The sequence below is a fragment of the Microcaecilia unicolor genome, chromosome 6 (assembly GCF_901765095.1).
Source record: "Microcaecilia unicolor chromosome 6, aMicUni1.1, whole genome shotgun sequence".
Taxonomy (NCBI): Eukaryota; Metazoa; Chordata; class Amphibia; order Gymnophiona; family Siphonopidae; genus Microcaecilia; species Microcaecilia unicolor.
Window position 1 is genome coordinate 14,711,747 of NC_044036.1, and position 11,747 is coordinate 14,723,493.

The window sequence follows — 11,747 nt, forward strand, 5'->3', positions numbered from 1 at the left end:
TTATCTTGTTGGGCAGACTGGATGGACCATACAGGTCTTTATCTGTCGTCATTTACTATATGTTACTATGTTACTCTTTGGAGTTCTACATGGAATGTTGCTACTAATTGGGATTCCGGAATCTTGCAACTCTTTAGGATTCCAGAATCTTCAGAATAAGAACAGTGCTGGGCAGACTTCTATGGTCTGTGCCCTGAGAATGGCAAGGACAAATCAAACTCAATATGAGGTATCACATACCATGTAAAATGAGTTTATCTTGTTGGGCAGACTGGATAGACCGTACAGGTCTTTATCTGTCGTCATTTACTATATGTTACTATGTTACTCTTTGGAGTTCTACATGGAATGTTGCTACTAATTGGGATTCCGGAATCTTGCAACTCTTTAGGATTCCAGAATCTTCAGAATAAGAACAGTGCTGGGCAGACTTCTATGGTCTGTGCCCTGAGAATGGCAAGGACAAATCAAACTTGTGTATACATAGAAAGTATCACATACCATGTAAAATGAGTTTATCTTGTTGGGCAGACTGGATGGACCGTACAGGTCTTTATCTGCTGTCATTTACTATGTTACTCTTTGGGGTTCTACATGGAATGTTGCTACTAATTGGGATTCCGGAATCTTGCAACTCTTTAGGATTCCAGAATCTTCAGAATAAGAACAGTGCTGGGCAGACTTCTATGGTCTGTGCCCTGAGAATGGCAAGGACAAATCAAACTTGTGTATACATAGAAAGTATCACATACCATGTAAAATGAGTTTATCTTGTTGGGCAGACTGGATGGACCGTACAGGTCTTTATCTGCTGTCATTTACTATGTTACTCTTTGGGGTTCTACATGGAATGTTGCTACTAATTGGGATTCCGGAATCTTGCAACTCTTTAGGATTCCAGAATCTTCAGAATAAGAACAGTGCTGGGCAGACTTCTATGGTCTGTGCCCTGAGAAAGGCAAGGACAAATCAAACTCAGGTATACATATAAAGTATCACATACCATGTAAAATGAGTTTATCTTGTTGGGCAGACTGGATGAACCGTTCAGGTCTTTATCTGCCGACATTTACTATGTTACTATGTTAAAAAGAGGTCAGGATGAAAAGGATTTTATTTATTTATTTAACACTTCTCCTATTCCACTTTTCTAGATTAAAAATGTCACTCAATTTGCCAGTACTTCCTGCAGCATAATGCTCTTCCGTTTTGCCTACATCTCTACAGTGTAACTCATTTCTTCCCCTGCAGGCTGTGGAAGGAGGGGTGGGGCTGCCCGTGGCCGTTCAGTGTGTGGCGTTGCCCTGGCAGGATGAGCTGTGCCTTCGGTTCATGAAAGAAGTGGAGAGGCTGACCCAGGAGAAGAGGACAAGGAGATAACGGAATCAGGGGTGCGGAGGGTAGGGAGAGGCAGGGAGATGGAAACAGTGGGGATGGATAGTTCAGGTTTGTTGGGAACATGGTTTAGGGGATGTTTCAGTGTTTTCTGTTTAATTCTCTGTTTGTACCTGTTTTGTTAAACTGCATTGAATGATTATTGAGCCCTTAAGAGGCACCTAAATAAATCTGTGTGGAAAACATTTTTCCACCTAAGCGTATTCTATAAGCGGCGCCTAGATTTAAGCGCGGTATATAGAATGCGCTAAGTCGATATCCCAGCGCCTAAAACGACGTCCCTCCATTTACACCAGTGAAAACGCGGCATAAATCCCAGCGTGGAGATTCAGGCGCACAGGGCCATATTCTAGAACTATGCGTGTAAATTTCGGAACAACCATAAAATGCCCATTTCCCCACCTATAACCACTCCTCTTTTTGCCCGCATGCATTAGAAGTTACGCACACTGCGTTACAGAATAAGCTTAAGAATTCTAATTATTGTCAATTAGTGCTCATTATCGCTTAAGTGTCGTTATCAACGCCGATTAGCTTGTTAAGCCAATTAAATTACGTGCATTGTTATAGAATATACCTGGGTTTCGGTGCGGATCTCTAGGCGCACTATATGGAATCCGGGGTAACCGGCTAAGATAACCGCAATAATAGGACCGCGTAAAACGCAGCCCTGTCTTTATGCGGTTCATCTTATTTAACCAGCTAAATTCTAGTTGGCCTTGTATGCGTGGATATTCAACGCTGATGGCTGGACATGGCCCGGCACTGAATATTCGGCCATGAAGGCGGCAATGGTCAGCAAATGACCTGAATATCGACCCCCCCCCCCCCACAAAGGTACCATTAGGTACTTTAGGGCCTCTTTTACCAAACCGCGCTAGTGATTCCTTGCACGGTGGTGCCGACAAAGCCCATTCACTTTCAACGGGCTTCGTCGGCATTGCTGCGCTGGAATCATAGGCCTCCCACTTAACTATCTATCCCCCCTTCAATCCGTTCAGAACTCTGCTGCCCGTCTTATCTTCCGCCTAGACCGATATGCTCATATCACCCCTCTCCTCAAGTCACTTCACTGGCTTCCGATCAGGTACCACATACAGTTCAAGCTTCTCCTACTAACCTACAAATGCACTCGATCTGCAGCCCCTCCTTACCTCTCTACCCTCATCTCCCCTTACGTTCCTTCCCGTAACCTCCGCTCTCAAGACAAATCCCTACTGTCAGTACCCTTCTCCGCCACCGGCAGCTCCAGTATCCGCCCTTTCTGCCTCGCCTCACCCTATGCTTGGAATAAACTCCCTGAGCCCATACGCCCCATCTTCAAATCCTTGCTCAAAGCCCACCTCTTCAATGTCACCTTCAGCACCTAACCACTACACCTCTATTCAGGAAATCTTGACTGCCCCAACTTGACATTTCATCCTTTAAGCTCCTTTGAGCAGGGACTGTCCTTCTTTGTTAGATTGTACAGCGCTGCGAAACCCTGGTAGCTCTTTAGAAATGTTAAGTAGCAGAAGTAGTAGGTTTGGTAAAAGAGGCCCTTAGTCTTTAAGTCTTTGGATAATCCATTATGGCTCAATGAATGAAAGGAAAAGATATAATAATAAATGGGGGACGACCAATCGATTTCCAACACTAGGGCAATCGTTTAATGAAGTCAAAGAAACAGTTGCTTTGATTTCAATAATCGGTTGCCCTTGTATTGGAATTATTTCATTTTTTCTCGTGGTTGGAGTTTTTTCTTCTCTTTGTATATATCAATGAATGAAAGGTACCTTTAAAATGCATTTTTTTTTAGATAAAGAAGCACTTAACCTATGGAAATATGCATGCCTAAAATGGCCTCCCCCCTCCCTTCCTTGACATGCCTTGTCTGCACTTGCATTTGGGAGAGATGTCCCAGGGGTGGGGCTTGGTGGAGCATACTGTTACATATTAAAAGTGTATTTTTATAAGGTCACAGTTTATTACAAATTTGATATACCGCCCATCAATTACATCTGAACAGTTTACGATAAAATATCCCAAAAACAGTAATATTTCACTATAAACACTATGTTCAGTCTTACATGCTCCAAAACGTTATATATGTTTATGTATGAAAAATAGGAAGGAAAAGCCTCAGAAACTTACTTATTGCATTACACTGTTAGAAAGGAGCTACTTATCTGATGCCGATTCTGATTCTAAAATGTTGAATGTCTTTGCGATGCTCCTAAATGTTATGCTGTTGACATCTGAGAACACTGTAGAAAGACTGTTGTTAGCATTCATAGATGTTATAAAATAAAACCTATTTTTAATGTTAAAATGAGATTAATTGGGGGAAAAGCTTTGATATATTTTAAAAATCAGTGTAATACCTTGCTCCTCCACCAGGGGGTTTACATAAATATAAAGTTGGGCAGAATGCAGGTCTTTATCTGCCGTCATTTACTATGGTACTATGTAAAGAAAAAAAGATAAGGGGGGGGGGGCTGATATTCAGATTGCGGGAGGTAGCCGGGCTGCCTCCTGCGGTTGGCGCTGAGCCCAGATACTGAATGCCGCACCGTTTCTGGTGACCAGCGTCGAATATCCAGGTGGTTTAAATTTAACTAGTCAAGCTGATATTCAGCGCTGGCTGGTTAAGTTAAAACCAGCCAAAGATACTCCAGATATTTTAGTGGCCTAATTTGGCCGCCAAACGTAGCCAGTGATGTGCTGAATATCGGCGGATAGCCGGTTATATCTTGCAATATAAAAACATAAGAATAGCCACACAGGGTCAGACTAATGGTCCGTTTAGCCCATGATTCTGTTTCCAACAGTGGCCAATCCAGGTCACAAGTACCTGGCAGAAACCCAAATAGCAGCAAGATTTCATGCTACCAATCCCGGGGCAAGCAGTGGCTTCCCCCGTGTCCATCGCAATAACAGACTATGGACTTTTCCTCCAGGAACTTGTGTAAACCTTTTTTAAACCCAGATATGCTAACCACTGTTACCACATCCTCCGGCAATGAGCTTAACTATTCTTTGAGAGAAAAGTATTTTGCCCGATTTGTTTTAAAAGTATTTCCATGTAACTTCATTGAGGGGCCCTTTTACTAAGCCATAGTAGTCTCTACGCCCGTGTAGCGTGCGCCCAAGTGAGACTACCGCCCCTGGAGGTGATTTTAGATTTGGCGAGCGCCCATAATGCCTGGATGAATTATTTATTTATTTCCTCCCACGTGCGTCGTTTCTGGCAGCAATCGGCGCGTGCTGACCAGTCACTGCACGTGCAGTGCGTGAGCCCTTAGCGCTAGATGAATCAAAAATATGTACGACCACCTCAACTTCCGGAAATCATTACTTACCTGTTCGAAAAGGCATATCCTAAGGACCCAACTTAATTACCTGAATCCAGCAATTCAAAGAAACCCACATTTGTTATGAACTTAATGAACTTTATATAACGTCCCCCTCTATGTTTCTCTAATGTGTCTGTACCTATCTATTTCATTTAAAATAACAACACTCTATATTTGTTTCTTCACCGGAGGAGGCTTTCACCCCACGGCGCTATGTAAGCCACATTGAGCCTGCAAATAGGTGGGAAAATGTGGGATACAAATGTAACAAATAAATAAATAAATCAATGTGTGGCATTAAGGGCTCAGGCCAGTTTTGGGCACACGCTGGTTTTCAGTTTTACCACAGGCCCTTTCCCTGGCCCATTAAAAAAAAAAGCCCTTTTTGCAGACGCAGTAAAAACTGGCCTGGCACATGTCTACACTACCGCAGGCCACTTTTTACCGCGGCTTTGTAAAAGGACCCTTGAGTGTCCCCTAGTCTTTGTATTTTTTGAAAGAGTGAAAAACTCCAGTCACATTTTTTTTTGCACTGTATGTCACTTTGGTGGAGATGATACATAAAAATGGTTTATTGCCTCCTTTTCCAGGAGGCTTTTCTGAGAAGCGCTTCTGTCTTGGCAGTCATTGAGTATTTACTCAGTACCAAGTACATACACCTTACAGGCATGTACACACCTGAGTGGGAATGAAGTGGGTGCACATGTGCCCTCTCTGATGGTGCTCAGTGTTCCTGCATCCTAATTTATATGATAGGTGTAACATTTGCTCAGAATACCTTGTCTGTGCCTGCTTTGGGTACACTGTAAGCATCTATGTGCCCTGTTCTGCCCAACTTTGCAAGCTTTCTGCAGGGTACAAGCAGTTCTAGCGGGCACAGGCAAATTAGGCTCCTGCCTTGGGCCCAAAAGTTTAGGGGGGCCCTGTCAGATGTGCTCAGGATTCAGGAGGCTAGGATTGCCAACTGTCTGGATTTTTTCAGGATTCTAAAACTGTGTAAATTACCTGTCTCAATGCCAGAAGCACAGGAGCCAACTTTTCAAAATGATTGGGGGTGCTTAATTTTTTTTTCACAGGTGGTGCATTTCTCCCCCTCCCCTCGCCCCCCCTCTCCTCAGAGTTCCAGCCCCCCTCTCCTCAGAGTTCTAGGCCCCCCTCGCTCTCCTCAGAGTTACAGACCCCAATCCCTCCCTCCCTCCTCAAAGTTCCAGACCCCCCTCCCCCTTCCTTCCTCAGAGTTCCAGCCCCTCCCTCCGAGTTCCAGATCCCCCTCCCTTCGAGTTCCAGATCCCCCCTCCCTCCCTCCTACCCACTCAAGTTCCAGCACGACCTCTTCTCCCACTCCTACAACTGTCCTTCGCCTGCCCCTCGCCTTCTGCATGCCGCCCATAACTTAAAAGTCATCTTACCGGGGTCCCAGCGGTAGCGGAAACAGGAAATGAGGGCGGGACCACAGGCAAAGCTGAGAGCAACGAGAAGGGATGGCAGGCTAAAGCGCCGACTCGCCAAGCCTGCTCGTGCTCGCCTTTCACTACTGCTACCGCCGAGACCCCGGTAAGATGACTTTTAAGTTATGGGCGGCATGCAGGAAGGCGAGGGGCAGGTGAAGGACTGTTGTGGGAGTGGGAGAAGAGGTCGAGCAGTGGGCTGGCTCCTGGGGAACTTCCGGTTCCGGCGGGAAATATTGGGGGTGCTCGAGCACCCACAGCACCCACGGAGTCGGCGCCAATGGCCAGAAGGATAGCTAAGTGTGTGGATATTTTTCAGACTTTAGCCCGCTATAACTTTCCATTATTACCCCCTTCCAGTGTGGAGGCTGTGGTAGAATCTAACCAATGGGAAGGCTTCTCGTCACAGGAAGGAGGGGCTGAGCTACAAAGGCTGTGTGGGGGAAGCTAGCTGAGTCCTCTTGCAGACTGCAGCAGTGCACAGGGTTCTTGGAGAGAACCAGTGAGTGGGCTGGGGATGGGGCTGTAGAGGAGACTGTTTGTAGGGGAAAGTGTGAGGGGTCTGCTGTCAGCTGAGGAAAAGGACTGAAAGCAAATGCCAGAATTTTACATGAAGATGGGCAGACCTGGTAGTGAGCAGGGGCGTAGCTAGGTGGGGCCACAGGGGCATAGGCCCCCACAGATTTAGCCCTGGCCCCCTCCACTTTTGACCCCCCCTACTGCTGACCCTCCCCCGCTACTTTTGACCCCCACCTCCTGCCACCGCCGACCCTTCCCCGCCGCTGCTGCCAGGTACCTCTGCTGGCAGGGGTCCCCAACCCCCGCCAACCAAAGTCTTCTTCAGCGCCGGTCTTTGGTGCGTTCGCTGATCTGCTTCTGTGAGTCCTGACTCCTGATGTCCTGCAGGACGTCAGGAGTCATGACTCACAGAAACAGATCAGCGAACACGCCGAAGAAGACTTCGGCTGGTGGGGGTTGGGGACTTCCACCAGCAAAGATACCTGGTGGCGGCTGGTTGGCGGCAGGAGGGGGGGTTCGAAAGTGGCGGGGGGGGGGGGGTCAGCAGCAGGCTAAACTGTGTGCCCCCACCTCGGGCTCTGGACCCCCCTCCCACCAAGGTCTGGCTACGCCCCTGGTAGGGAGTGGAGGCACGTGAACAGCAGGACAACACTGGAAAAGAGAGCTAGAAAGTCACGTGTTTGTGTATGTTATGAGTGGAGGAGTGGCCTAGTGGTTAGGGTGGTGGACTTTGGTCCTGAGGAGCTGAGTTTGATTCCCGGCACAGGCAGCTCCTTGTGACTCTGGGCAAATCACTTAACCCTCCATTGCCTGCCGCTGTTTCTGTGTCTCTGGTGAGGACAGACTCATTAATAAAGTTTACATAGTAACTTAGTAAATGACAGCAGATAAAGACCTGTACATCTAGTCTGCCCAACAAGATAAACTCATTTTACATGGTTTGCAATACTTTATACCCGAATTTGATATGTCCTTGTCTTTCTCAGGGCACAGACCTTAGAAGTCTACCCAGCACTGTTCTAGTACTAAGTTCTGAAGCTAACATCGAAGCCCCTTAAAATTTACGCTCCAGCCTATCCCTATCTATTCAGTCACGATCAGGGCACAGACCATAGAAGTCTGCCCAGCACTGGTTTTGCTTCCCAATTACCGGTGTTGCCACCCAATCTCTGCTAAGATTCCACGGATCCATTCATTCTAAACAGGATTCCTTTGTGTATATCCCACACCTGTTTGAATTCCGTTACCGTTTTCATCTCCACCACCTCCCGCAGGAGGGCATTCCAAGCATCCACCACCCTCTCCGTGAAAAAATACTTCCTGACATTAGTCCCGAGTCTGCCCCCCTTCAACCTCAATTCACGTCCTCTAATTCTACTGCCTTCCCATCTCCGGAAAAAGTTTGTTTGTGGATTTTCAAAGTTTCCCTTTGAAAGTCTGGGCTGGAGTGAAGAAGTTCGTGAAGAGAAATTTTTAACTCAGGGAATTTATCCTGTTAACTATTAAATTACTTCGGCAAATTCCTTTGAACACTGTCCTAATGCTGCCTCCATGCTGCCTATATTCTTCCAGAAGCATCAAAGAAAGCTAAAATATTTAATTTAGCCTCTTCCATTTCTGAACTTTTTTTTTAACATGTAAAACTTTGTAAATTTATATCTTGGACGCATGGCCCTCAAATCTCACTCTCCAGGCAGTCCATCCTTGGTTTGTATCAGAGTCAATAGAGAGTGAAAATGACTTGCCCAGCTTCCCTGGTTCTTAGCCCATTGCTGCAGAGCTGCCAAGTTACTGAGCTCCAGTAGGCAGAATTTTTGGCCAGTCATGTTTTTGAACTTATATCCCAAGTCATCAATTGAAATCAGCACTTCAGGTCAGTGGCGTAGCCAAGGGTGGGCCTGGGTGGGCCCAGGCCCACCCACTTTGGGCTCAGGCCCACCCAGTAGAAGCACACCTATGATGCGGCTGGCAGAGATCCCCATGCCCCATCAGCCGAAAACTCCCAACAACTGTTCCTCCTGCACACGTTGTAAATAGCAGATCTTTGCCTGCAGCGAGCAGCGACTGTTACATACTGCTCGCACTGGCCCCACAGTCTTCCCTCTGATGTATTCCCGCCTCTGCGGAAACAGGAAGTTGCATCGGAGTGAAGGCTGTGGGGCCAACATGAGCAGTGTGTATTTGTTGCTGCTCACTGAAAGTAAAAGTCTGCTATTTAAAAGGTATAAAGGGGAGGGGGGATATTTAATAGACCATATGGCATGCAGGCGAGAGAGAGAGAGACCAAACCATTTGTGGGACAAGGTGGAGTTCTTCTGCCCACCCATCTTGGGCCCAGGCCCACCCAAAATTGAGTGTCTGGCTACGCCCCTGCTTCAGGTCCCAGGATAGGGTTGCAGAAATCCAGGACTGGCTCAGGGCTGGGTAAGTTGGCAGCTCTTCCTCTCTACCCGTTAAGCCTCTCCATTCAAAGCATGTGATCACTCACAAGCTTTATTTATTTTCAGCACTTGATATGCCACAAGTTACAAGTTGTCCCTGAGGTGACTATGTGCTTTATAATTTCTATTACAGGTAGCTTGCACTGTGCCTAATGGGCTCACAATCTAAGTTATAATATATTTTATCTGCAACAACAGAGGGGTTAAGTGACTTGCTCAGAGTTACACGGAACCGCAGAGGGAATTGAACCTGCTTCCCAAGGATCTCAAACCACTGCCGACCACCAGGCAGCAGTGGGAATCAAACCCTGTTCCCCAGGTCCGCAATCCGCTGCACTAACCATTAGGCCACTCCTCCACTACTGCTATCATACCCACAGCTAGGCTTTGCACTTTTCCCTGCTACTTCTGGAGAGGGTTTTGCTCTGATAAATGGAAAGATCAATGGATTTTCCTATGGCTCCCTACCAGTGGCGTTCCGAGGGGCGTTGACACCAGGGGCGGATCGCCGATGCACCCCACCCCCCCGGGTGCAGCGCCCCCCTCGTGCAGTGCGACCCCCCCGGTGAAGGGACACCCCCCCACCCTGGCGAAAGAACCCCCCCTGGGTGCACGCCGCTGGGGGGGGGGGGTGCCGCGCGCCAGTCGGCGTAGTTCATTTCCATGCTCCCTCTGCCCCGGAACAGGTTACTTCCTGTTCCGGGGCACAGGGAGCATGGAAATGAATGACGCTGACCGGCGCGCGGCACCCCCCCCCCTAGCGGCGTGCACCCGAGGCGGACCGCCCCCACTGCCCCCCCTTGGTACGCCACTGCTCCTTACTAGTCCAATGTCATGGCCATAGCTGTGCCCCCATGTCCCAACTCACCTTTTCTTCTGGTGGAAGGGCTCAGCGGCTTCTCCAGACTGCCTCCCCGGCCCGGCACTACGTTCCTCCTGCACTGATGCCGCTGCTGCCTGTTTCCCAAGCCTCATTCCAGAGATTATCCAAGCCTCACTCTGATGCTCCCGCATTCTAACCTCATTCCACAGAGTATCCAAGCCTCAGTCTGAGGTCCCAGTATTCCAGCCTCTCTCTGGTGCCCTTGCTGTGTTCTGCAGTGTGTTCCAAACCTCATTCCAGGGCACCAGAAGATGTGACATCATTAGTGAGGGCCTTTATAAGTAGAGTTACCATTTTTTGTCCCCCAAAAAGGAGGACATATGCCCCACCCCCACCACACACCCGCCCGCCCCTTTCTCACTTGCCCCGGCCCCTTTCACACCCTCACTCTGCCCCCTGTCACACCCTCCCTCCCCTTCCCTTACTTACTATCTACTGCCCTGGTGGTCTAGTGACCTCTTCGGGGCAGGACAGAGCCCCCTCTTTCCTGCCCGGAGCGCTGCCATGCCCTGCAATCTGTTGCTGCGACGGTCTCAGGATTCAAAATGACTGCCAAGAGTTGAAGCGGCCTCGCGAGACTTCAACTCTCGGCAGCCATTTTGAATCCCGAGACCGTCACAGTAACAGGATGCAGGGCAAGGACAGAGCTCCGGGCAGGAAAAGGGGGCTCTTTCCTGCCCCAAAGAGGTCACTAGACCACCAGGGCAGTAGATAGTAAGTAAGGGGAGGGGAGGGGAGGTGACGGGGGGGGGCAGGGGAGGGGAATATATGACCCGGGGGGAGGGGAATATGTGACGGGGGGGCGGGCGGGGATGCAAAAGGGGAGGGGCATGGGCGAGGCAAGGGCGGGACATGTGTCCTCTTTTTCAGAGGACAAAATATAGTAACCCTACTCCAAGACGTTCCAGAAACCTATTCAGAAGCATAGGGCACAAAACCATATGCTAATTCAAAATAAAATGCTGAGATTTAAACATAGTGAATGACTATTCTGGCCTAACATAGGGGTCCTTTTACCATGCCGCATAAGCATCTACGCGCGCCTAACGTGCTCTAAAATAAAGTTACTGCCTGAATACCGCGTGGCTCTTAAGGTAATTTCATCTTTGGCGCGCGTCTGAATCGTGCGTCTGAAAAATATTTTTTTATTTTCGGGTGCTCAGTCATCTGGAGTGAATCGACTGCTGCCTCCACACTTTCTGAGAGTTTAATTTGGAAACTGATCTCCAACTTCTTCTACAGATTCGTTAAGCAATGCTGCCCTCCTGTGTTACATGTAGACGTTGTACATCAAGCTCTGGTGACTCCTGAACAGAATCTGATTGCCAGTCAGACCTAGAGGGACATTTTCGAAAGAGTTGCGACTTGGACGTCCTTGCAAAACGGCAAAATCCATGGGCGGGGGAAACCTGTATTTTCGAAACAAGATGGACGTCCATCTTTCGTTTCAAAAATACCGTCAGGGACGTCCAAATCTTTAAATTTGGTTGTCCTTAGAGATAGACGTCCTTAGACATGGACGTTACTGACTTTCGGCGATTTTCGAAACCAAAAACGTCCATGTCAAAAACGTCCTAATGCAAGCCATTTGGGCGTGGGAGGAGCCAGCATTTGTAGTGCACTGGTCCGCCTGACATGCCAGGACACCAACCAGGCACCCTAGGGGCCACTGCAGTGGAATTCATAAATTGCTCCCAGGAACATAGCTCCCTTACCTTGTGTGTTG

General features: G+C 48.2%; 1 protein-coding gene across 1 annotated transcript in view; it reads left to right on the forward strand.

Moving 5' to 3' along the window:
• The window catches only part of LOC115472755 (vitamin D3 hydroxylase-associated protein-like), a 73,249-nt gene extending 71,423 nt beyond the window's left edge, over window positions 1-1,826 (forward strand). Inside the window, exon 15 of the mRNA XM_030207145.1 lies at window positions 1,252-1,826. Within this exon, the coding sequence (XP_030063005.1) occupies window positions 1,252-1,380 (129 nt within the window). The 3' untranslated portion in view covers window positions 1,381-1,826. The remainder of the gene's footprint in view (window positions 1-1,251) is intronic.
• Window positions 1,827-11,747: the final 9,921 nt, after the last annotated feature.